This window comes from Martes martes, assembly GCF_963455335.1.
Source record: "Martes martes genome assembly, chromosome: 10".
NCBI lineage: Eukaryota > Metazoa > Chordata > Mammalia > Carnivora > Mustelidae > Martes > Martes martes.
Genome location: NC_137898.1, coordinates 63,347,490 through 63,373,993, shown reverse-complemented (window position 1 = coordinate 63,373,993; position 26,504 = coordinate 63,347,490). Strand labels below are relative to the sequence as shown.

Sequence of the window (26,504 nt, the reverse complement as noted above, 5' to 3'; positions counted from 1 at the left end):
GCACGTGCCCCTTTGGATAACTACATTTGTATCTTTAGGGTAAATACCCAGTAGTGCGATTGCTGGGTTGTAGGGTAGCTCTATTTTCCAGTTGTATCAGTTTTTATGTATTTTGGATACCAACCCTTTATTGGATATGTCATATCTTCTCTCATTCAGTAGGTTGTCTTTTAGTTTTTTTGTTGATTGTTTCCTTTGCTGTTCAGCTTTTAATTTCGATGTAGTCCCAATAGTTCATTTTTGCTTTTGTATCCCCTTGCCTCAGGAGATATATCTAGAAAAATGTTGCGACATCTGCTGTCAGAGAAATCACTGTCTATGCTCTCTTCAAGGATGTTTACAGTTTCAGGTCTCTATTTTGGTCTTCAATCCATTTTGAGTTTTTGTTTATGGTGTAAGAAAGTGATCCATTTTCACTTTTTTGCATGTGGCTGTCCAGTTTTCCCAACACCATTTGTTGAAGAGACTCTGTTTCCCATTGCATATTCTTTCCTCTTTTGTTGAAGATTAATTGACCATACAATTGTAGGTTTATTTCTGGGCTTTCTATTCTGTTCTAAGATCTGCCTCATTCCTTTTCATAGTTGCATAGTATTCCAAGGCATCAACAAATCAAAAATCATGGTTTATTTAATGGTACCTCTAAGTTTCTCATTTTTGTCGTCACAAACAAAACAGTGATAAACATATTTGTTCACATTCTTTCAGAGCAGTGATTTCTTTTTTTTCCTCTTTTTTTTTTTTTTAACAGTGTTTGTATTTCAATTGGTAAGATTCTCAAAAGTGGGACTATTGGATCAAATGGTACCTGCATTATTTTATTTTGGTAGATATGACCATATTATTTTCTTAAAAGATCATAGCAGTTCACATTCCAATATGCAAAGTTGGAGGTGCTGTTTTCCTGTATCCTTACCACCTCTAGCATATTGTTATTCTTCTCAACATTTGCCAAAATGATGGAATAAAAACAGCACAGTAATGCTCCTTGGATTGCATTTTCTCAACCCCTGCTCAATTACAGTAACCTCAGTTCAGTTATTTTATTTTTCATTTCTAGAAGTGGTTTTGGCTTTTTTCAAATCTACCTGGTAATTTTTGATCATATCTTCTTGGTCTTTGCTCATGTTCTACATAACTTTTATATTTATTTAAGCACATTAAACACTTATTTTATATTCTGTATCCAGTAATCTCAATATCTGAGGTGCTTGTGGATCTGCTGACTCTTGCTCTTGGTATCTTGTTTCCTTTTGTATTTCGGGATTTCACATTGTGAGCTTGCATTTACTGGACTGTGTGGGTTCTTTCAAGTTTGGTGTGACTGTGGACTTTCCTCCAGGAAGGGTTTTCATTTTCTTTGTCAGGCATCTGAGGAAACTACCAACCTAGGTCCATTTAAATTAAATTCCTAGCTGATGTTGCTGTTTTTGATCATTTAAGAAAGTGAATATTTGGGGTGCCTGGATGGCTCAGTCAGTTGAGTGTCTGCCTTTGGCTCAGGTCATGATATCAGGGTCCTGGGATTAAGCCCCATGTTAGGCTCTTCGCTCAGTGGGGAGTCTGCTCCCCCTTCCCCCATCATGGCCTCTCTCCCTATCTTTCTCTCTCTCAAATAAATGAATAAAATCTTTAAAAAAAAATAAAGTGAGTATTTGGGTCCCAGATCCATTTAAGCTCTAGCCTATAGTCAGACCTTTTCAGGAAGATTTTTCTCCACCCAGAACCAAGGAATAAGACAAGCACAGCATTCCCCTTTGAGTGGAGGATTGTTTTATAATTTACCTTTTTGTAGTCCTTGATCCAATGTCCTATGCTGTGAGTGGCCCAGACTTTGTCTCCTACTTTCTCTCTCTCTCTCTCTCTTTTTTGGGGGGGGGGGGGCTTTGCGTTATGCGCTTCACAAATACTGCATTTTTTACAAACTGAAGTTTTGTGGCAACCCTACATCAAGCAAGTCTATCAGCACCATTTTTCTTTCTTCCTTCCTTCCTTTTTTTTTTTTTTTCCGAAAAGATCACCAAGCCAAACATTTGGCCATATTTTTATATACTATGTATACTATAAACATATACTTGTTACAAAAAACATTTTTTTTTAAATTTAACTGTTAAGAAAGTGTATAGTGTTATATTTTCTGTTCCACGATCCCATCCAGAATTCCACATTACATTATATTTAGTTGCTATGTCTCCTTAGGCTACTGTTGGTCATGACAGCTTCTCAGATTTTCCTTGTTTTATTTATTTACAATTATTTAATTTATGTATTTATTTGACAGAGAGAGAGCGAGAGAGAGCACAAGCTGGGGGAGCAGGAGAGGAAGAAGCAGGCTCCCTGCTGAACAGAGAGCCCAACATGGGTCTAGATCCCAGGACTCTGGGATCATGACCCCAGCTAAAGGCAGACTCCCAACTGACTGAACCGCTCAGGTGCCCCCAGATTTTCCTTGTTTTAATGACTCCAACAGTTTTGAGGATTATTAGTCAGGTATATTGTGGAAAGTTACTCTATCGGAATTTGTTAGATGTTTTTCTCATGATTAGATTGGGATTATGGGTTTTGGGTAGAAGATCACAGAGGTAAAGTGCCATTTTCATCACATCATTCCAAGGGTACTTACTATCATCTTGATGTTGACCTTGATTACCTGGCTGAGGTAGGGTTTGTCAAGTTTTTGTTTCTGTTTTTTTTTCCCCCCCTTCCTTTCCATGCTGTCCTCTTTGGAAGAAAGTCACTATGCATGACCATACTTTAGGAGTGAGGAATTATGCTCCCCCTCTTAGGGTTATGTTTTAACAAGCAAAATAACCCACACGACAGGTATCTTAGTTCTTTGCATCAGTGGTCATGCCTTGAACTTTTAGCAGCTGATCTTAAGTGGAAACATATTCTGCACTGGCCACCCTATCTCTTGGAGCCTCACTTTCCTCATTTGTAAAGTGAGGGTTATTGATCCTTCACCCCTAGAACTGTAGAGAGTAGAAAGTCTCCTGCTGTCGGTGTCAATTACCTCTGCCCCCCGCTTTTGGCTGTCTGGGAGCCCCCTCCGAGAGAGGGTCAGTGATGACCTAAGGTCTCACCTCATGCTTGGCAGAGCCAAAGTCAACCCCGGGCTCTAACCACACCCTGGGTCCACTTTGCCCCACCCGGGGGCGTGGAGCAAAGGTGTACTTCCGCCAGCCAGCCGTAGGTACCTCGCACGTGGCGGGGCTGGGTGCCCAGCCACCTGCAGGACCAGAATGATGAGTCTGAGCTCGGGACCCCGCTCCCTGCGGCCCAGCCAGGCCTCCCCCTCCACCGGCCCGTCAGCGGTGAGTGCGCAGCCGTGAGGGCGGCTCAGTCCTTGCGCTTCTGCCTTCTTTCACTCCTTTCAGTGTCCGTATGTCCCTTCCTCAGGGCCTGAGTCCCCTAGCTTCTGGCGCGCCCCTGGCTGGTGCCCTCCTCCCCTAGCTAGTTCTGGCTTTGATCTCTCCTTCTGCCCGCCCGTGCCCGTTCCCTGCCTGGCTCGGTCCAGCCTCTCCTCCTTGCCCTCTTTCCTGCCTGGCCGCTTTTATCTCCCCCTCTCTGTTCAGTCTTTGTGTCAGCTGTTTTCTTTGTGTCTCCCCTCAGTCCCTGGGCTTGTCCTAGTCCACCGCTCTTCCGCTGCCCCTCCTCCTCCCGCGAATGGGAGCAGAAGACCCGACGGAAGGCTGCGGGACTCTCATTCCCTCACCCACCACACTCAGCCTGCCCCTGCCCTCTGGCAGGGTCCTGAGTCGCTTGCCTGCCTTCCCCCTCCCAGGGCTTGGTTGAGGGGAGTTTGCGGGGAGGATCCGGAAAAGACCCAAGGCACTCCAGGAGCAGAACATTCTAATCTCTCCTGGGCTGGGTGCCCTCCGGAAGACTCATAGGAAAGCAGAACAGATCCAGCAGGGGGAGACGGTGGCTCTTTCCCCTAAGGCAGTGATAATGTCATTGTGGTTGGCTGTTGACAAAGTCACCTGCTCCGTGGCAGGGCCGTCCTAGGGGCTCAGTATATGTCTGAAGGAATTACTGAGCAAGAGAGGGAGCCAGCAGGGAGCGTGATGCCAGGTAGGGACAGACTGGCTTTTATCAGAATACCAGGCGCTCCTGTAATCAGTGCAGCAGGTAAGCTCCAGCTTAATAAATGAACATTTACGGAGCATCCTGGTGTGCTGGGCCCTGCAGTAGGTATTGGTAACACAGAGAGGAATCTGGGATAGTCATCCCTTAGGAATCGCATGGTCTAGCGGGGGATTCGGATGAACAAATGGAATTACAGGGCCCTGTAGAATCACAAGGAGACAACCCATCTAGAAAGATTTCTGGAGGAATTAACTTGAAGGATGAGTGGCCTAAGCGAAGCGAGTGTGGGCAGCAAATGAGTCAAGTCCTGGAGGCATTGGGGACCAGCCTGCTCTGGGTGGGTGGGGGCAGAGTGTTTCTGGTAGTTGATTTTGCCAGGGCTGCAAAGGGCCTTGTAAACCTTATTAAAGGGTCTAGAGTTTATCTGGAAAGGGATGCAAAGTGCCCGAAGTGTTTAATGCAGGGTGTGAGCAGATCAGATTTGCACTTCAGAAGAATGACTCTGACTTCAAAACAGAGATTGGATTGGGGAAGGGGCACGGGGCCATGAAATTGACCAGAACTGAGAATCACCAGGACTTGATTATGATTACCTAGGTGGGAGGAGGTTGAGGACAGGAGCAGATTGCAAGATTACAACCTGGATTTGGGGCTCGGGATGACTGAGATAGGGAACAATGGAAAAGGTCAGGGTTGTGGGGTAGGGAGAGATGTAGTGGGGCTTGGGAGATATAGGAATGCAATGTCTCTCCATTGACTCTACTAAGGGTGACCTCAGGAAATGTCTGGATGTTTGTCAGGGGGTTTGCAGGTGTGTAGTAACCCTTTAGACTGTAACTGGGTGAGAGCTAGGTCTGTCTGATTCTTCCCTGTGCCCTGAGGGCCAGCACTGGCCTGACCCCCAGCAAGGGCTCCTAACAATCATGTTTCCCCAGCCCATGCACACAGGGCCCTAGACAGGCTTTCCTATCCAGGAATGTTTCAGCAGGGTGGCTGGGGGTAGAAAAGGTGGGGAAGAGCGGCCACGAAAATGGGCCGGTGGTCAGAAGAGGGGTGGAAAAGAAGTCTTTATTGGCTAGAAACATTTTGTAGTATTTGTGGATGAGGAAGAAGGTCTGGGGTTGCCAAAGAAATTGGAAGATTTTGGGAAAAAAAAGGAGGGGACAGAGAGACAGAATTAAGGAGCCTGGGAATACAGCTGAGGTCTTATTTGGTAAACAAAGAAATGGGCCTGAAGGTATCAGGGCAGGAAGCATTTTGTGAGCTTCAGAAACAACATTTGAAGTGACTGGATTCATGAGACTTTCAGAGCTGGAGAGATAGGGTCCACCTTGTGCATTTTGTCTCCCTGTTTCATAGAGCTTTAGGCCCACTGAAGAAAGTGAGCTCGGCAGACACATTGTTACTTATTGGCAGCTGTGGGCCTGGTGTTGGGAGGTGTAGGGCACCCATCCATCTACTGGAGTCACACTGATAGGGGTTTGATTGCAGCTCTGACTTCACTTCCTAGCCGTGTCACCCATCTTTCTGAGCTTTCCTCGCCTGCAATATATGGACCTTAAGAGCACCTGTGAGCTTTCGGGGCACAGGCGTGAAGAGAGCTCATCAATCTATCAAGGACTGAAGTCTGCAACTTTGTGTTTAACTGCCCGCTTCACAGAGCCAATTCAGGGTTAACCGAACAGCCTTGCCAAGCGGCTGTGAGGTTTAGGGGAGAAAGAGGAAGTCACAGGTTCTCAGTTTATTTTTCGCAAGGCAGGCCCGCAGGCTGTGTTGTTTGGCTGCTGTCAGAATGCATCCTCTTGGTCTCCCTTCTCTACTCCAGCCTGAAGAACTGTCCACCCCCAGCTATTGCCATGGCAACTTAGCTCCCCCCCACCCCCAGCTGTTTGGCTGCCCCTGGCTCTCTTTATTCCAGTACTTCAACCTTAGAGGTAGAGCCCACACTCAAGTTGAGAATGAAGTCACACCTAAATGAGAACCTAGGGCATGTCTAAACCCTGTCACTACTCCTGGCTCTGCAGTGACCTGTGCTGAATCTCCAGGATGGAAATGCAGCCTTTCCTCTGATGCCACCCTGATCTTTTCTGTGGCTGCAGCCATCACACTTGCTTGGAAACCCTCCCTGACAACCTCCAGCACACACCAATCCACATGGAGAGCCTTTGAGTCTCACCTCTGGGCGCCTGCACATTTAAGCCCTCTCTTTCCCTCTTTCCTCTGTGAGCTCTGTGAGAGCAGGGGGCGGGGACCGTGTCCTCTTCCTCTGCTCAGGAGGAGGCATGAATGTAATAGGCCCTCTATGATTTTTGGAATGAATGAGTAACTAAGGGAATGAAGAGTGGAGGTTTTAAAGGTTGAAAACTGGCTGATGTAATGACCAAGAGCACATGCTTCGGGGTAATGTGGCCCCGAGTTTAAGGTCTGACATCATCACTTAATAGCTGGTTGCTTTTAGGCAATTTACTTCAGCTCCTTAATCCTCCGTTTCTTTGTCTGTAAAATGAGGATTTAATTCATTCTTCATAGGATTGCTGTGAGGATTGAATTAGAGGTTGAATGTAAAGCTCTCTGGACAGTTACTAGACTAGGAGGAAAGAGACTGTCCCACTTGCTCCTCAGTGTTCCAGTACCTGGCACATGCGTATTTTATGGATGGAGTGAGTCAATTTTATTTATTTATTTATTTATTTATTTATTTATTTATTAAGATTTTATTTATTTATTTGACAGACAGAGATCATGAGTAGGCCGAGAGGCAGACAGAGAGAGAGAGGGAAGCAGGCTCCCCGCTGAGCAGAAAGCCCAATGTGGGGCTCAATCCCAGGACCTTGAGACCATGACCTGAGCCGAAGGCAGAGGCTTTAACCCACTGAGCCACCCGGGCGCCCGGAGTGAGTCAATTTTAGATAACCAAAGTTATTCAGGTAGTTGGTTTATAAGGCTAACAACTAGTGTATCACCTCACATGTAATAATCTTCCGGTATTTTTGTTAGGTCTGCTGGGAGCACTCAGTGTTCCCCAAATGCAACCTGACTCTCAGTCTGTTCCCATGTCCCCCTCGCACTGGCCTGTGGGCATCTCCAGGCGGGCACCATGTGGGTCTTCACCACATCCTTAGTGCTCAGCTCAAGGTACGGCATAGAGAAGAGGCCTCTAACAATTCTGCAGGCCAGCTAAACCTAACTTCCATTGGCACCACACTGTACAGTTTATGAGGCAGTTTTATACCCATTGTTCCTGGTGTTACTGACCTTTTCAGCACCAAGGATATTCCTGTTATTTAATACCCACCAGCCCATATTTTGAAAGATGTCTATCATGCAAATTTCCTTAATTAATGAATCTAAGTCATGCCAGCTGCTAATCAGAACTTCTGGCCTCTATTAAACAAGAATTTGTATCCCCAACTCGCACCACAGGTTATGGACACACAGTAAGTACCCAAGAAATGCCCAAATGCTTCCCAAATGAACACACCTATGGCTTCTTAGCCTCTCTGGAGTCGGAACCCCCCACCCCCACCCTTAACTATATCTTAGATCTGAGCTTCCCGCCTTGGAAACTTCTGACTTCACAACAGCTCCATATTTCCATTTTATAAATGAAGAAACAGGCATAGGGAGGGAAAAAGCTCTGCCAAAGGCCACAGGCTTTGCAAGTGTTGTCACTGGGACTTGCTTCCATAGCAGCCTCCTGGACTAATATTCTATAATATTCTATGGATGAAAATAAGCCATAAGCTCCCTAGAGGTGACACTACCATTCCACTCTGCCTTCTTGTGCCCTCAGGGATCTCCTGTCCTGGAGCTTAACGTGGGAGGAGAGTTGTACACCACCACCGTGGGCACCCTGAGAAAACTCCCGGGTTCAAAGCTGGCAGAGATGTTCTCCAGCTCCGCTAAGGCCTACACGGATGCAGAGGGCCGCTTCTTCATCGATCGCCCCGGCACCTATTTCGGACCCATCCTGGACTACCTGCGCAGCGAGCGGCTGCCCACACACCACATCCCGGAGGTGTACCGCGAGGCGCAGTTTTACGAAATCAAGCCTCTGGTCAAGCTCTTGGAGGACACGCCGCAGATCTTCGGTGAGCAGGTGGCCCGGAGGCAGTTCTTGCTGCGGGTGCCGGGCTACAGCGAGAACCTGGAGCTCATGGTGCGCCTAGCGCGCGCCGAGGCGGTGGCGGCTCGCAGCTCCGCGGTGCTGGTGTGCGCAGTGCGCACTGAAGAAGACGCGGTGCTCTGCGCGGATGCCCTGCGGGTCCTGGAGGCCGAAAAAAGGTCGGTGGTCAAGTTCGGCCCCTGGAAGGCGGCCCCACAGGTCAAGGACCTCCTCGACTGCGTGAAGATGGACATTACGGCCCAGGGGTACCAGGTACACTATGAACAGTTCTCGGAGAGGGCGTTACGGGCCAAGCACTTCGGTTACTTTTACACATTCGTCTTCATCTGGTGGTGATCCCCGGGGGGGCGGGGACGGTTTGTTTCGGGTTCTGGTGCGACTTATGAAATTAAAAGTTGCCTTCAAAATTCGTCTTACTTTAATTAAAAAAAAAAAAAATCAAACAACTCCCCCTCACCCCCCAATAATTATTTCCCTGTTGAGGACTTTCTACTCATTGCAGCTGATTCCACTGTGCTTGCCTAGTGAGGTGCAGCTGCTGCTGCCTCTTAAAAGCCACCCCTACCTTTCAGATCCTTCCCTTCAAGTCCAAACGGCAAGGCTGAGATGAGTTGGAATGTTTCAACAATACTTTGACTGGAGATGGCGGATGGTAACAGGAAGGTAACGGAGTACCATGAATCTAGATAAAATGATCTGAAAATGTAGTCTACCCAGGCTCGGCGTGTGGTCCAATCCTCTCACCAGTTAATATGCCTTAATGAGGAAGATGCCAAGTTCATACCTGTAGTAGATGCCACTCAGATCTGTAGTAGATGCCACTCAGATCTCCTTTCCCAGGTGCTGTGAGTGTTGACTTCTAAAGCCTCACAGCGGTCTTTTTCTCTTGGGCAGTGATTTTCAAAATGTGGTCCCTGGACCAGCAGCATCAGCAATACATGGGAACTTCTTAGAAATACAAATTCTCAGACCTATCCAATCAGACACTCTGAGAGTTGACCCAACAGTCTGTTTTAATAAGCCCCCCCCCAGGTGATTCTGATGTACCCTAACTTCGAGACCTGCCCTAGAAAAGAATTGCCATCTTGCTTGTGGGGAGGTATGGAAGACTGAGCCCTCACCTCAAGGAGGAATCAACTCTGGTGCAGCTTGTGTTCTGGTGCTCTTTGTGGGATCAGGCTGAAGTCAGTCTTCATATGACACCATATTCTTACTCAGCATTCTACCTCTGCTGTATACCCTACTTTTCTCACTCTCCATCCCCTGAGAGCATATCCTCAATAAACCACTGGCACAGGAGTCTCTGTTTCAGGTTCTGCTTCTGAACCAAAGACAGTAATAATGCAACTCTAAGGAGGACACAGTAGACATCATCCTTCTCTAAGTCTAGGTCTGGGATAGATGGCCCCTTCCCCGTCCTGCCTAGTAGGGTGACCAGCCATCCTCATTTCCCTGGGACTGAAGATCAAGGTTAATTTCCAAGGTTTAAGGCATTATTGCTGTCAGGGAGTTTCAGATTTAAACACAGAATTGCTCAGAACAGTCATTTCCAATGAGCGTAATAATTCAATAACCACATCTGCTTGTATATTTTTTATTTTCCAAACATTTTTCATGTTTTCCTTTTAGAATTTAATATGGCTGACAATTTTAAGTGAAAAAAAATCCTGAATGTCTATTTGACCTTTTTATCATGAACCAATTCAACATTATTTATCAAGAACCTGAAAAAAAGCTTATACTCTTTGATCGGTAATCACATTTATGAGATTAGATTACCAGGAGACACTCTGTTCTGTAAGATCTAAATAGGATTGCTTAAAATCTCAATTTTGCAAATTATGTAAAGGTCTGCATCCTCCTCAAGATTTCTGTACATTCCCAGATGGCTTGTTGTCTTCTGGTCAATCCTGGTTCTTTGCTCTTGCTGGATTCATGGGTCATCTAAATGTCTTGAGCTTATTTACCGCTGTTCTACACAATGCTCACCCAGACAGAACACACACATATTTTTCCTAATTTTTACAAATTTACAAATTTACAAATTTTTACAAATTTACAAATGCTACTCCCATGAGCTATTTGTGCACACAGCTGACTGTGGCAAGTATAGGCACATAAAGGAGAGAGAGTTTACCAGACAGAAATGCAAATAACTTCAAATTGAGGACTGGTCTCATCTCTTCTTAAAGTCACCCCCATCACTAGGGGCTTTTCCCTAGCAGATTGTATTTGTTTCCTATTCTTTCTTCTCTCCCTGTTCTTGCCATGCTTCTCTGTAGGTGGGAGTAATCCTCCCACCCCAGTGACTTCACGCTTGGCTTCATGACTTAATCTGGGCAATGGGATATGCAGCAAAGTGACTGCGCCAGTTCTAAACTCAGGCTTTAGAGGCATGCCAAGTTTCCATCAGCCCTCTTGTGTTCTTGTCATTTGCCAGGAGAAGACCACATTCCGGTTAGCTACCTCTTTTATTGCTTTGGCTTTAACCTGCAGGCAAGCACCTAGGATCTGACCTTCTTCCTGAGCCATTTATCAAATTATTTTATTAAATAAAGGCAACTTCAATATCCCCTCCCCATTCCCAATCCATAATACAGTTAACATAACATACTATTTTCATCCCACTTAAATTATAAAAGCTAAACAATGGGAAATAAGTCAAGCATATTATATTACGTTTATATAATGCAATGTTATACAGTGACAAAAATTATATTTATAGAGGCTTAAAATTATTGGGGAGGAGAATACTCATTTAATGCAATGCAATTTAATTTAATCTGTGCTCGAAAAAAGGATTTAAGGTGGTGGGGCTTAAAGGGCTATGAAAAAAAGAAATATCCAAAAAGATACAAGTAAGAAATACATAAATGAAGGGGACACTCTTGGTTGCTTACCCAACAGTACCATCTCCTCCTTTCCCATTTCCCAACAGAAAAAGCAAAATAGTAAAACACATTAATAATTTTTAAAAAACTATCTCTGGATATTTGTATGGGTACATGATACTTTTCCTAATCTATTGGGATTAACTAAAGATAATTAGAGTCAGAGGAGGAAAACCTAAAAATGAGTGGTAAATATAACTGTCATTGTAATCCAAAGGAAAACACAAAGATTGAAACCTGTGAGAGTGCCCCATTGAGGCACACTAGTTCATAGCACTCTGCCAGGTTCTCAGGTCTCCATTGTCTTAGAGGACCTCCTTTTTTTTTTTTTTTTTTAATTCTCTATTTTCCCATCCTTTCCTGCTCCCGTCTGCCGTCCATTTCTGCTGTGATCAGTGTCCTGGGAAGCTGGTCCTCCCCGTTCCTCTGTTTCCTAGAGTTGGAAAGTCCTAGAGTGGAAGATCAGTGACAAGAAGGCTTGAGGAGTTAGTGTGTTCTTCGAATGGTGAAAGTATCTGTGTTTCTTACAAATGCCCACCAGAGGGCATCCATTCTAAAAAAGGCTCTAAAAAAATAAATGGACAGAGTGATATAACCTATGGATGTCAGTCAGCCTCTTTTTCCAGCTCCCCAGTGTTTGTTCAGTGGAATCATGAAAATGGTGGACATAATAGCTATGCATGGGCTCAACAGTATAGATTTTCTTTAACCAGAGCTGGTCTGGCTCCTGGTGGATGTCCAACAGCAGAGACCAACCCGGTATTATATCTGCAGGATGGGGAGGGGGGTGGTGTGGAACTAGACACTTTTTAGTGATAGGTTGATGGCACTGCAAATCAGTTAGCTGTGCTATTCTGTAAGAAACCATTGGGAGTAACGCTGACATTTCTAAGCAAATGACATTGACAGCTTTGTTTGAGGATGTTTGCAAGTCTGCTTAGGGGTAGGGAGGAGATTTCCTTACTTAGAAAAATTTAAATAAATAATAGTCATAAAGATAATAAAGCTGAGGGGCGCCTGGGTGGCTCAGTGGGTTAAGCCTCTGCCTTCAGCTCAGGTCATGATCTCAGGGTCCTGGGATTGAGTCCCGCATCGGGCTCTCTGCTCAGCGGGGAACCTGCTTCCCTCTCTCTCTCTGCCTGGCTCTCTGCCTACTTGTGATCTCTCTCTGTCAAATAAATAAAATCTTAAAAAAAAAAGATAATAAATCTGACATCACCGTTCAATCCTGGAGCTATTTCAGAATGATTAAAAAAACAGCCCCTACTGGGATACCGAAGTGGCTGGTCAGTTAAGCATCTGCCTTCGGCTCAGGTCATGATCTCAGGGTCCTGGCATTGAGTCCTGTGTCGTGTCCAGCACCCTGCTCAGCAGGGAGTCTGTTTCTCCCTGTCCCCCTGCTCAAGTACTCTCTCTTTGTCTCTCAAATAAATAAAATCTTTGTTAAAAAAAAAAATGTCTCCACTGGGCTGGAAGGCAGACTTGTTTCCTGACCAGTATAAAAATGTCTCTTTCCAGAGGGCAGGTTTGCTAGCATTCCTCTTCTGAGATTGACGGTTTCCTAAACTCGGTGTTCTTCATCTGTGTTACAGACCTATTGTGTGCATTGTGTTCACTGGCATCACCTCCATGGTGCTTGGGGGGCAAAGGGAACCAATGGAAACATGAGGTTCATGCTGCCTGCTATGCTGTGAACAATAAGCTATCTAAATCGATTTGGGCTTGTCTCCTTACCAGCTGAATCTATGGAAGTATTGCAAATCTACATCTTAGGGACTGTTTGACCACGTGACAACTTTCTAATTTCCAAACTTAATGCCTTAAGGCTATAATCATTAATTATTTCTCACAAAACCACAGATTGGGCAATTCTTCTGGTCTTGGTTGGGCTCCCTCATGCATCGGTGGTCAGATGGTGGGTCAGCTGGGGTGGGCTGGTTTAAGATGGCCTCAGCTTGGTCAACTTGGTTTGTTTCATCTGGTCACCCAATATCCAGCAGTCTAGGTTGGAATTATTCTCATGGCAATGGTAGGGTTCCAAAATCAAACAGAATGTCTGGAGAATGTGTATGTAGATGGACCTGAGGCCTAGCTAGAAAACTGTCATGCTGTCACTTCTGCCATTTGCTATTGGTTAGTCATGAAACCAGCCTAATTCGAAGGATGGAGACACAGATTCCATCTCTTAATGGAAGCAGCTTCAAAGTTGCATTTCAAGGGGCATACATACAGAGACGGGGAGTATCGGGCCAATTTTGCAATCATTCTACCACACACTAGATCAGGGAAGAAGCAGTGATTTATCTCACAGGAATTGATACATATTCCAGATTCATATTTGGTTTTCCTACTGCTATAGACGGGATTTGTGAGTCTCCCCTGACCTTGCCCCAAATTCACAAGTTGAAATCCTACCCCTCGAAGTCATGTTAATACAAAGGTGGGGCCTTGGGGAGGTAACTAGGTCATGAGGTAGAATCCTAATGAATGGGATTAGTGTCCTTATAAAAGAGACCCTAGAGAGCTCCCTTGCCTCTTAGGCCATGTGAGGACTCACTGAGAAGACAGTGGTCTCTGAACTGGGAAGTGAGCTTCCACCTGACAGTAAATCTCTCTGCACCTTGATCTTGGACTTCCCAGCCTCCAGAACTGTGAGAAATAAATTTCTGCTGTTTATAAGCCACCTGGTCTATTATAGGAGTTTAATATCTATCTATCTATCTACCTACTGACCTACCTATCTTCTATGGTTCTATTTCCCTGGAGAGCCCTGACTAATACACCTAACTGCAGTGTTTTCCTCAGCTCTGCTATGCATGGATACCTTGTGTATTTTCATGGTATTTCATACATTGCTTTGGATTAAGGAGCTTATTTTAAAAAATATTTATTTAAGAGAGAGAGCGTGCCCGTGCACGTGCAAGTGGGGAAGGGGCAGAGGGAGAGAATCCTGAAGCACACTCCATTCTGAGTGTGGAGTCCCACCTGGGGCTCAATCTCAAGACCCTGAGATCATGACCTGAACCAAAACCAAGAGTCAGAAGCTTAACTGACTGAGCCACCCAGGTGCACCCTACGGAGCTAGCTTATTTTATGATGAAAGAATTATAGTGAAGAAACTCTTGCTTGGTCTTGCTAGGTACCCCAACAGCCAGAGGTTGCTGCTATGATAAAAACGGTATGTGACCTTTTGCAGACTCACGGGGCTAGCCAAGAGACAACACATTGTGAGTCTGGGCTGCTGTTTTACAGATCTGTGGTATATACCTTATGGCAATAGCTAAAATATAGTACTGTTGTTTCCACAGTTAGACTACATAGGTCTGGGGACTAGGGAGAGGAAGTAGGACTGGTTCTTGTCATTTTTACACCTAATAATTCATTTATGAATTCTTGTGTTCGGAGGGTTTGGAGTATTTAGTCCCCAAAGGAGGGACAGTTCCACTAAGAACACTGTCGTTTTTCCATTACATTATAGCACTGAGACTGCCCCCTGGTCATTTGGAGCTCTTTTTACTGAGTCAACTGGCAGAGAAGGGGTTATTATACCAGTCTGAGTGAGTAACCCCAATTTCTAAGGGGAAATTGGGTTGCTGCTATACAATTGGGACAGGGAAGACTCTGTTTGAAGCTCAAGGGATTCACTGGGGTGCTTCATTCTATCTCCAAGTGCAATAATGAAGGTCAAATGAAAATACCACCCATCTAATTAAGACAGCTTTTTATTTGAACATTAAAGAATGCAGAATACTCTTGTTTATATACCGGTCCAGCCCCAGTTTCTCCCTGCATGCAGTTTACTCTCAATATAAACTGAATTTTCTTTCATTTTTAAAAATTTGAGAGAGACCATGTGTGGGATAGCACAGACAGGGAGAGGGGGGCTGAAGGAGAGGGGCAAGCAGACTCCCCGCTTAGCAGGGAGCCCAACTTGGGGCAAGATCCCAGGACCCTGGGATCACAACCTAAGCCAAAGGCAGGTGCTTAACCAACTGAGCGACCCAGGCGCCCCATGAATTTTCTTTCATTTTCTAAGTGTTCCAAACTCCTCCCTGCAGCCATATGTAATAGTAACTATGTTAGTACTTTTTATAATTGATGCTTAGATGCACATTCAACGTCTCTGAAATCAGGATACATTTTAAGATTGCTGTTGGCCAATTGTTCATGTGTAGACTGGGTCATAGCAGTTCATGTCACCATCACTTCCCTTGAGCTCTACATCTGTTGTCTTTGATTGCCATTTAATGACTCTTCGAAGAGATTACCCTGTAATTTGCATTGAAATGAAAAGTTTTAATGTGCACAGAAAGGCAGGGAAATACAGCAGTATATGACAAAGGATATAAATATGTGTGTAAGTAAGTTTAAAAGAGCTCCTTCAGTAAATATACGTAACAAATCTAAGCAATAAGAAACCACTGGTTTTAATTTTAGGGTTTTTTTCTTAATTCTTAATTTCTCAATTCTTCTAATTTCTTTTTTTTTTAAAGTGAGTTTTCGGGGCGCCTGGGTGGCTCAGTGTGTTAAAGCCTCTGCCTTCAGCTCAGGTCATGATCCCAGGGTCCTGGGATCGAGCCCGGCATCGGGCTCTCTGCTCAACAGGGAGCCTGCTTCCCCCTCTCTCTCTGCCTGCTGCTCTGCCTACTTGTGATCTCTGTCTGTCAAATAAATAAATAAAATCTTAAAAAAAAAAGTGAGTTTTCTTCTTAAAAAAATTTTTTTTAAGATTTTTAATTTATTTGACACAGAGAGATCACAAGTAGGAAGAGAGGCAGGCAGAGAGTGGGGGGAAGCAGGCTCCCCACTGAGCAGAAAGCCCGATTTGGGGCTCCATCCCAGGACCCTGGGATCATGACCTGAGTCGAAGGCAGAGGTTTTAACCCACCGAGCCACCCAGGTGCCCCAATTCTCCTAATTTCTTAACTGTTTTCTTAATTTTTATATGTCACATAAAATAATGGTTTGTTTCATAATTGCTGGCAGCTGAGATTTGATAAAATATGTAATGATAGTAGCTGCTCATATTTACTAAAGGCACAGTTTCTAAGTGCTTTTTATTTCACTCGACACATTTGTACATGTGGTAGTCTCTGTGATCTGGGATACCTTTCTTTCTGTGGAGGCCAAGAAAAATAAGGCTGTACCCACCTCGAGTCCAGCCCTGACATAAGTACAGCCATCTTGATAAAGCAAAAGCTGGCACCTTGCACCCCCTCTCCACCTGCTCCCCTCCCCTCAGTAGTATGTGTGAACAAATAGTTAACTTACAGAAATCACAATCCTGCTAGACAGGAGTCTCCCTCAGTTTACAAATGTCCCAGTGCTAAATCTCACTAACAAGGATGCTTGATAGGAGGAATATGACATTCCACCCGGAAACTCCCAACTGTCTTCATGTTAGTGCCTCATTAGAGAGAGAAACGGCCTTGGCTTGATAATAGCCGGGCCTCCAATATCCTGACAGTCTTCTTTACCCTGATAGCCCTTCTGAACATCCCCTTTGTCCTCACCCACCGCCAAGTCCACCCCTACTCTGCCTTTAAAAACTCTGACTGTAATCTGGTTCAGGGTCCAAGTCCTTACTCCGCTGTGTCGGGTAAACTTGGGCCCAAGCTTAAGCTTGTCAAATAAACCCTTGTGTGATTGCATCGGTGTTGGCTCCTTGGTAGTCTCTCAGACACGAAAACTCGGGCATAACACTTTCTTTCTGGAAAATTCACTATTTTGGGGGCGCTGGGGTGACTCAGTGTGTTGAGCATGGGACTTCATTTCTGTTCAGGTCATGATCTCAAGAGTCTTGAGATCAAGCCTGGTGTCTGGCTTCACACTGGGCATGGAGAGTGCTTGGGATTCTCTCCCTCTCCCTCTGGCCCCCCTCCAGTACCCGCCCCGACTCTAGCTCTCTCTCTCTCGCTCGCTCAAAATATATTAAAAAAAAATCACTGTTTTTAAAAAAAGATTTATTTGACAGAGATCACAAGTAGGCAGAGAGGCAGGCAGAGAGAGAGGAAGGGAAGCAGGCTCCCCAGCGAGCAGGGAGCCAAATGTGGGGCTGTTTCCCAGGACCCTGAGATCATGACCTGAGTTGAAGGCAGAGTCTTTAACCCACGGAGCCACCCAGGCGCCCCAATAATCACTATTTTTAAAGCCAGAGCAAAAATCGTTTCTTCAGTACTTCTATGAGGCACTGCAGGGATGGAAAACTTTTCTTCCCTTCTAGGTTCTCTGGCTGGTCTAATAATTAGAAGACAGAACAACAGGGGGAAAAAAAAACCCAAAACCATTTCATTAGGTACAGGAGCTCCGAAGTCATGAGGCCCAAAGACAGGCACTTGAGGCTTCTATGCCACCCTGAGCTCGGGAAAAGAGGAAGAGGTGTGCCTCTTCCGAAAGTGGAGAAAGACAATTCACAGAAAGATAAGAGCAAATGTTTGGTGAACAAACGTTTGTCGTACTCTGTAGATTAGGTCTTGATAAAACATTACCTTTGGTGTTAGCGTTCTCTGGGAACAGGCCCTCTAAATTCTTTCAGGAAGTTAAGCGGAAGGTAAACAGCTCTTCTGAGTCTGTTGCGCCTTGACTGTCTTCAGCTATAAATACTCCCCACATCAAAATGGCACATTTTGTGGTCATTATTCTGTACCCCCACCCCCCAATCCTGAGGAAGTCAGTAGTTCTGTGTGATTCACATTCCTGTTATCCCAGGATACCTGACCTCTGATTATGTTTGGGCGTCTCTCTTCCTAGTTACACTGTAGGACATTAGGGTAAAGGCCGTTTTTCTGGGTGTTGGGGTCTTCTGCACCTACCACGGTATCCCGCGTCAGCGCTTCTGAAAGACCTTAACAATGAACGGCTAAAGCTTCATGAAGTCAAACTCGACCGCGGGTTTCACCAACAGGACTAACCCACTTTCGTCTGCCAAATGTTTCTGCATTACTCCATTCCACTGTCACTACACCTCAGTCAGGTCAGCTGGCGGAGGCTCTCGGTTCTTTAAGTGCCAATCAAAGTCTGAAACTTGGGTGCCTGACCCTTGACCTCAGGGTTCTTTCCCCTCTCCCGTAGCTATGGGGGGGGGGTGATTCCTTAAAAATAGATGGATTTCAAACAACTGGAATGAGACAGCAGGAAAAAGAATCCCACGGCAGGAGAGGGGTGTCACACAGCTAAACCTTAAAGAGAGCTCAAAAAAGCTACAAGCAGCAAACATGAACAGCCAAAGACGACGAAAACGCCAGCTGGCCCAATCTCCCCCGTCTCTCCTCCAAAACGCCTCCCGAAGCTCCGGGTTTTGCCTCTAGCTCTGGATCGTCCCGCCTCTGACCTTTGCCCTGTACGTCCTCTCTCCCTTCGCTCAGCTCCGCTGCCAGGCTCCCGACCACTCTGAGACCACCAGCAAACCCCCGAAGGCTCCCATTGGCTCATCCACTTCTTCAGTCCCGTCACCTCCCGCCAGAGGCCCCGCCCCCTCGCTCTGCGTCCTCATTTTCGTTCCGCCAGCGCACAAGGCGTAGGAGGACAAATTCTGCTGCACCGCGGGAAGGGCAGTGGAGCAGCAGGAAGTGGCCTCTCTTTCTCGGAACTCCACTGCCTTGTGGGATAGTGGCGAGTTCCTCAGGCCCGGGCAAGTTTTCCGGATTCCTCCACCACCGCCTGCCTAGTCGAGTACGGAAGCTGAGAGGGTACGCGGGCTGTCATGGCGGCGCACCTAAAGAAGCGGGTGTACGAGGAATTCACTAAGGTGGTTCAGGTAATTGACGGAAGGAAAGGTCCTAGGACTAGTTCGGGGCGGGGAAGGTTATCCACGCTCCAGACAATTTGCCAAAACAGGCGCCGCAAACCTGGGTTGAGTGCCGACTACTTTGATAGGCTCTCCGAAACTACACTTAAGTGGGCGTGTTCGTTTGCAGCTGCTGTTGTCATTTTTAATATGTGCAGTCTGACACTTAATAAAGTTATTAGAACAGAAAGCTCTTTACAATGTATGAAGATGTCTTATCCGTTATCACAGTTTATTCTGGTTACGTTAGCACTTCGTTCTATAGCTGTGACTCAAAAGCTTCTGGTGGGATAGGAGGATTCAGAGTCAAATTCTGGTGGAGCTCCTCCCACCTCCTGGTTCCCAAAAAAAGCGCCCGGGGACAAGTTAGTTGTTTGCAAAACTCTAAGGGGTTGGAAGAGGAGTCTGTAGAAATTCTCAAGACCCAGCTAAAGCAGGTGAGGGTTCCAGGCTGTATAGGGGCAGAAGTTTCCATTTGTGGAACAGCTTACGCAGGAAGGAGAGCAGTTATTTCCCTCCTTTGGAGTTAAGGACAGGTGGTCCGAGCCCCTGTTAGAGCAGTGACTCTCCATGTGTCTCCTCATAGATGTTGCTAAAGTAGAGGTTGATCCCAAGTTATCTCGTGTGTCCTGCTTCTTAGATTTTTTAATGCAAATCACCTGGCGATCTTGTTATAATGTAGATTATACTCAGTGGGGAGGTGGAGGCAATAATTTGCATTTCTGACAAGCCCCCAATTGATTCTAGTAGGTCAAAAGCATCCTTAGATCCCTAGAGTACCTCTAGGTCCTCAGACTTCTAGTGTAGCAGAATTTAGACCATCTAGCAGGAAACTGCTTAAATATTTCATTCATCCCTTCAACAAGAGTTTGTTGAGTGGTTACTATGTATTAGGTATAGTGAAAGGTGTTGAGCTACAAAGTCCTTGTCCTTTAGGAGCTCGCAGCCTAGTGGGAAAGACAGAAAAGCATACCGGTGATTATAATACAGAGAGATTATTGTATTGACAAGTTTTTCTTCCTCTTTTCACTTTACATTTCTATTTTGTGGACAGATTTTTGTAGCATATTCAACTGACTGTAGGGAAGATTGCTTTTTCTTTTTCCTTAAATATAACTTTGAGATTTAAACTTGACACTTTTTTGTTGCTTCATTTTATGTGAAATTCGTTTTCTTGAACTTTTGCAATGAGTCAATATTCAGGAAGGTTTTTCTTTTTAAATTTTTTTAATTTTTAAATGATCTCTGTACCCAACATGGGGTTCAAGCTCACAACCCTGAAATCAGGAGTTGCCTGTTGCACCAACTGAGCTAACCAGGGCCCCCTCAGGAAAGTTTTTCTCATTTCACAGAGCTGCTTCTTCCGTGATTTGCTTTCTGGAATTTTCTGGGTCCGTTTCCCCTGCCCACTTTTTTTTTTCCCTTCGTAATTGTGGTAAAATATATATGTTACCATTTTAAACTTTTTTTTTTTTGGCTCAAGAGTGAGCGGGGGCAGAGGGAGAGGGGAAGAGAGACTTTTTTTGAAAGGCTCCACGCTCAGCAGAGAGCCCAATGAAGGGCTTGATCTCACCATCCTGAAATCATGACCTGGGCCGAAATTAAAAGAGTTGGATGCTTAACTGACTGACCCACCCATGTGCCCCCGTTTTAAACATTTTTAAGTGTGTAGTTCGATGGCATTCTGTACATTCACAATTTTTATAGTATGATTTCCTTTTTTCCCGTAGTTCTTCTGTTCCCACTACCCAGGAATACTCACCCTTGGTCCAGCATACCATGTGTTTGTTTACACTTCTCCAAACTCTTGGACCTGTTTTCTCTTTCACATGGAGTGCATGTCATTTTTCCCTTTATTTTTGCTTTCCCATTTTTGTTTCAGGACCCATCTAAAACCTCAGCAATAGTTTCGTCTCTTCTTCCTCTGCTTCCATGGCTAGTACTCTGTTTGTACTCATCTATTTGTACTTATCACTCAGTGTTATCAGTTGTTAACCTTAAAAATAGTTCTTTTACCAGCCAAAATGTAATTATTTGGGAATAACAGAATGTGCATTTGAGGACATGCAAGCCATGGCAAAACCACAGGCAAGTCCAACAAACGAAAAAGAGGACCCTTATTTTATGGAGAAGAAGGTGGGAGTTTTGAAGGGAAAGTCTAGGATGATGAGAGTTTCTCACTGGCTGAGTTGCAGGAGTGGCTAATTTCTTTTTTTTTTTTTTTTCAAAGATTTTATTTATTTATTTGACAGACAGAGATCACAAGTAGGCAGAGAGGCAGGCAGAGAGAGACAGAGAAGCAGGCTCCCTGCTGAACAGAGAGCCTGATGCGGGACTGGATCCCAGGACCCGGGGATCATGACCTGAGCTGAAGGCAGAGGCTTTAACCCGCTGAGTCACCCAGGTGCCCCAAGAGTGGCTAATTTCTTGTAGGAGATGCAATGTACATCTTTCCCTTTTGGGGCCTGTAATTGATGATTCTTTCTTGTTGATTTTTCTGTTGGGGTCTATAATCCACAGTTTTTTCCCTAATTGTAGAGTGGCACTGTTCCCCCCCTTCCAGCCTCCCCTTGTATCCTTCCTACTCAGTTTTCATGAGTTTTCTCTTAAATAATTTCACACAGTGTACATATCTCTTTACTAGTCTGGACTCCTTAAGGACAGAGATAATGCCTGGTTCATCTCTGTGTCTTTTGTTATATGTAGGAGACTCTTGAGTTGTATGAATGGAGGTCTAGGTTCTTGGATTCCCCACAAAGATTTATGTGAGGATCCAGGCTCAAATAAAGACAGTCAGAAAGAGTATAGCAAGCACAAGCAGTTTATTAAGGATAGTACACTCTCAAGAACGGAGAGTGTGCAGGCCCAGAGTGGCTACCGCATTGGAACTAGGGGTGTCTTTTTGTGTTTGCATAGATTATGGGTCATAGCTAGGGTGGTCTCTTACTGAGGTTGTTTCCAGTCATCTAAGGGACTCTTTCTACCAGTTGGGAGGGTGAGTTTTTGGCTCTACCAGGTTCTTGCCGGTACTGTCCTGGCCATCTTTCCCCATAGGAGTCGGCAGGGGTGGGGGTGGGGTGTAGGGGTGGATTTGAAACCACAATGTAAGTATATTATAATGAAACCCTGGGGCAGAGGTTGAAAAGGAGGGCTGCATGTTCTACACCTGTGGGTCTTGGTCTGTCAGCTCCAGGGTTTTGGAAGCCTTGCCAGGATGTTAAGAGCCACAGAGTCAGATGATGTGTCCTCAGGCTTCTCATGTGTCACCTGTTTATCACTGCCCTTGCCCCCAGCTCATGTCTAACTACTCTGTCACCCATGGATGATCATAGGTCCTGGGTCACTAAAATGTTATTGATGGTTGACTGATAGCAGATAGTGATTTGTCTTCCCCCTTACATATTCTGTATGGAAAGAAATCTTTCTCAGGTTTTGACCTGATCGGAGCCCAAGTAACACAGAAGACTGAATGGTGTAGAATAGGATGGGAGTGGGTAAGGATTTTAAGAAAAGAGCTCATTTCTTCACTTCATTCTGCATGAATCATTACCTTAGAGTGATGATATGAGATCTTAGTGCTTCTGATCTTTTCCCCTGCTATGAAAATGAGGAGGGAGAGGGAACTGCTGTGTATTTAGTGCTTATTATTATATGTGTATACACACAAAGACATTGTACTTCAGACTTCTCAAACATCCATATGGTATAGGTATTATATTCTCTTTTATAGAAGAAGGACTGGCCTCCTCTCACTCATAAGTGGTTATTGAACCCAAATTCTCTAACTTCAAAACTCTCAGTCCTTTTATATCATGCCCTACTTTGTTCCTGACTAGAATAACCCTAATCTTTTCTCTGTAGAAAGGTAAATTTGTAAAGAGGTGGTTGCTCAGGATATCAAAACGATGCATCAGATGTTAAGGAAAATCCTTGATTACAACATTTGTCTTATTTATTATGCTCTCTGTACCTACCCACAGGGCCTGACTTAAGCCTTAGAGGGATAGGTTCCCTTTTACATGAACTTTTTTGGCACCATTATACATAACGAATGAATCTAGAAAGCTTCTAGTTATGCACCATCCTTGGGAGAATTGAGAAAATGGTTACTCAAATAATTGTGCATGTCCTGTGCTTCAGATGAGGATCCTTAGTTGAGAAAGACTGGTAGTAGTGTCATAACTCCCATTTTACAGATGATGAAAGTAAGAATTATGACTTACTTAGAATGCAGAACTGGAACTTAGAGAGAAGTCCTAACACTGAATAACCATTCAATAAACATTTGTTAAGTGGCTGTAGTTTGTGAGCTATTTGACTGTAAGTTTAATTTTTTTATACTACCATTCTTTTAATAAAGGCAGAATGGTTTGGGTAATCATCTGGAGTAAGGAGAAGACTTACTCAGTGTGAGCTGTAGATAGTTCCCATCAGTTCCAGTTTTCTCACCAAGCTGAGCCTGGTGCATGCCTCAGCACAGTCTGAACATTTTTATAAAATTGAGATTTCTTTTAAGTAAAGAATAGAACAGATTTTTTGTGTGTCCTTTTAACCCTAAAGCTACAACAGTTCTGAGAGATAGGCAGAAAAAAATGTTAGTGGACCTACTCTACAGAGAAAGAAATTGAGACTTGGAGGAATGAAATGACTAGGCCACGGTGGTAGGAGCTAGTGAAAAGCAAAATGGCGACTCAGCCTGGTCTCCAATCCAAATGTCCTTTTCCCAGTTCATAATACTGCTTTTCCCTAAAAAAAAGTATGTTATTTGGTATAAGGGAGTGAGGCAAAGTGAAAATTGCAGACCCTGTGTTTTCATGTGTTATCTTTGCCTGCTCCTTTGCAGCAACAACAGGAGGAAATTGCAACCAAGAAACTCCGATTGACAAAACCAAGTAAATCTGCAGCACTCCACATAGATCTGTGTAAAGCTACCTCCCCGGCAGATGCTTTGCAGTACCTACTCCAGTTTGCCAGGAAGCCTGTTGAAGCAGAAAGCGTGGAGGGAGTAGTCAGGATTCTCTTGGAACATTATTACAAGGTAAGACGGTCTTGAGGACCTGATGGGAGTGTGTGTAAGAATTGTATCGTGTACAGAATGGCTTAGTATCGCAAGATAAATAAGAAGGTGTTCATTTAGCAGTCTTTTACTGAGGGTCTTCCACATGCCAGGCACTGTAGATACAGAGATAAAAAAGAAATCCTTTTCATAGAAACTTGCTGCATCTCTGTGTAGATATAGAGAGTATCCATATAGTGTATATGGAGACAGATGCGAACATACTGCTGGGGTAGTGTTGCCTGTGTTATGTCGAGTGTGGTGGGCATACAAAGGAGGACTTCAGCTGTGACACTCTGTAACCAGCTTTGTCTCTGAAATATCATCCTGTCATCCTGTTCTTACTGCCCTAATTCAAGGCCCTCATATCTAATTGTGATAGACCTCTTTTTTTAACTTTTTTTTTTCCTTTGTGTAGTGGCATTTCATTTCTCCATGTATTTTACTGGGTTAGACAAAACATCAGTTTGTGATTGATTAAATGCAAGAAATAGTTTAAACAAATGAAAGTCACAAGATGTGTTTATTTTTCAGTTTGTATAAGTAAGATCTGAAGTAGAAGGGAAGACACAATTTCCAAATATTTGAGTCATGGGTGAATCATTTAGTATGAAAATTTTTAAGCCTATAGACAAGTTAAAACATACTATAATGATCTCCCAAATACCCATTTCTAGGATTTAACACATAACAGATATCTTGACAGATTTGCTCCCTCTGTTTGTTTTCCTTAAGTTTGTTTTTTTTTTTAAGATTTTAATTATTTATTTGACACAGAGAGAGCACAAGTAGGCAGAGTGGCAGGCAGAGGGAGAGGGAGAAGCAGTTTCTCCACTGAGCAGGGAGCCCAACGTGGGGGTCGGTCCCAGGACCCCAGGATCATGACCTGAGCCGAAGGCAGCCACTTAACTGACTGAGCTATGCAGGCGCCCCTTCCTTAAGTTTTTTAAAGTATAATATATTTCCCAAAACAGTTCAGTAAGGGACTTAAAAAAAACTCGATATAACCACATCAGATTAAGCTAGATTTCCTTAATATACTCTAACAACTAGTTTGTATTCAAATTTCTCTCATTTCCAAAATATTTTTTATAGTTGATTGCTTCAAATAAAAATGCAAACACTGTTCACACGTGGCATTTGTTCTTTTTAATTTTTTTAATTATTTTTTTAAGATTTTACTTATTTATTTGTCAGAGAGAGAGAGCAGCAGACAGAGGGGGAGGGAGAAGCAAGCTCCCAGCTGAGCAAGGAGCCGATGCAGGGCTCAGTCCCAGGACCCTGGGATCATGACCTGAGCTAAAGGCAGACGCTTAACCAACTGAGCCACCCAAGCGTCCCTGGTCTTTTTTCTTTTCTTTTTTTTTTTTTTTCCTGGTCATTTTTCAATCTAGAACTATTTTTATTATTTTGGTGACATTGACCTGATAAACTCAGTCAGTTGTTGATAAAATGTCTTGTTTTTTGAATTTTACTTCCTTGGAGGTTAATTTGCTCCTCTACCCCTTTTACTTACTAGGAACGGAAGGTTAGATATACAGTATAGGCCCTGTTAGGTTCAGGTTAAGCGTATATTTGAAGTTTTTAAGAATACTTTGTAGATGACGATTTGTATTTCTTTTGCATCTGTCAAGATGCATGTATTGTCTTCAGGTGTTCCCTTACAAAAGCTTCTTTTTCTTTTCAATCTCTTTTCTTTCTATAAACTATGTTTATTTAAATCTTTTAAATATGACATAAAGGGTGTTTTCCTTTACACATGTAATGTTCTAGCTTAATCAGAAATGGTTATAGTTTTCCAAAGATCTTGTGGATTTTCAGAAATCATGTCTTTTCACATGCAGTTCTCCCAGTCTGTCTTCCTCCCACTGCCCTGTGATCTGGTCTGCCACTTTCTCTGTCAAGCATATTCCTTCCTCAGAGTCTTTCCACTTACGTTTCCTTCCCCCTAGAACACTTCCTTCAGATGTTCATATGTCTACTTCCCACACTTTGTTCAAGTCATAGCTCAAATGTCACTTTTTCATTAAGGCCTTTTTTTATCCCTATATTTAAAATTGAAACTGCCTATTCCACCCCAGAACCTCCTAGCTCCCTTCCTTGATTTTGTTTTCTCCATTGCACTTAGCATCTTCTCATATTCTTTTTTTTTTTTTTTTTTAAGATTTATTTATTTGAGAGAGAGTGCACATGTGCCTGTGTGCGCAGGAGGAGGGAAAGAGGGAGAGGGTGAAAAATCCTCAAGCAGACCCTGTGCTGACTGGGGATCATGACATGGGGCTTGATGTCATGACCCTGAGACCATGACCTGAGCCAAAATCAAGTGTCCAACTGAGCCACCCAGGCACCCCCATCTTGTATTTTATATAATTTTTCATTTATTTGGTACCTTGTCTATTTCTCCATGCTGGAATGTAAGCTCCTCTTAAACAGGGATTTTTGTTTTTTTAAATTGATAAATCTGCGGTACCAAGAACAGTGTGTGGTAAAATTAATATTTGTTGAATGAGTGAGCTTATGCTTTTGTGATACTTTTTACTCAGTTAATGAGTGTTT

The 26,504-nt window shown here is 44.1% G+C and overlaps 2 protein-coding genes across 2 annotated transcripts in view; both read left to right on the top strand.

The window, feature by feature from the left end:
* The first annotated feature begins 3,180 nt into the window (after positions 1–3,180).
* Positions 3,181–8,614, top strand: KCTD14 (potassium channel tetramerization domain containing 14). Its single transcript, XM_080815805.1, has 2 exons — positions 3,181–3,314; positions 7,883–8,614. Exons 1-2 carry the CDS (start codon positions 3,243–3,245, stop codon positions 8,549–8,551), a joined length of 741 nt encoding a protein of 246 aa, XP_080671931.1. The 5' UTR covers positions 3,181–3,242; the 3' UTR covers positions 8,552–8,614.
* Positions 8,615–18,649: 10,035 nt separating this feature from the next.
* Positions 18,650–26,504, top strand: part of INTS4 (integrator complex subunit 4) — a 119,438-nt gene continuing 111,583 nt past the window's right edge. The window contains exons 1-2 of the mRNA XM_080817825.1: positions 18,650–18,862; positions 23,736–23,930. Of these exons, the coding sequence (XP_080673951.1) occupies positions 18,809–18,862; positions 23,736–23,930 (249 nt within the window). The 5' untranslated portion in view covers positions 18,650–18,808. The remainder of the gene's footprint in view (positions 18,863–23,735; positions 23,931–26,504) is intronic.

Bases quoted from the DNA above. Each gene is read 5' to 3' on its own strand.
- KCTD14 (XM_080815805.1), top strand. From the start codon at position 3,243: ATGATGAGTCTGAGCTCGGGACCCCGCTCCCTGCGGCCCAGCCAGGCC. The intron at 3,315-7,882 runs GTGAGTGCGCAG...TTGTGCCCTCAG, and splicing joins CCTCCACCGGCCCGTCAGCG to GGATCTCCTGTCCTGGAGCT.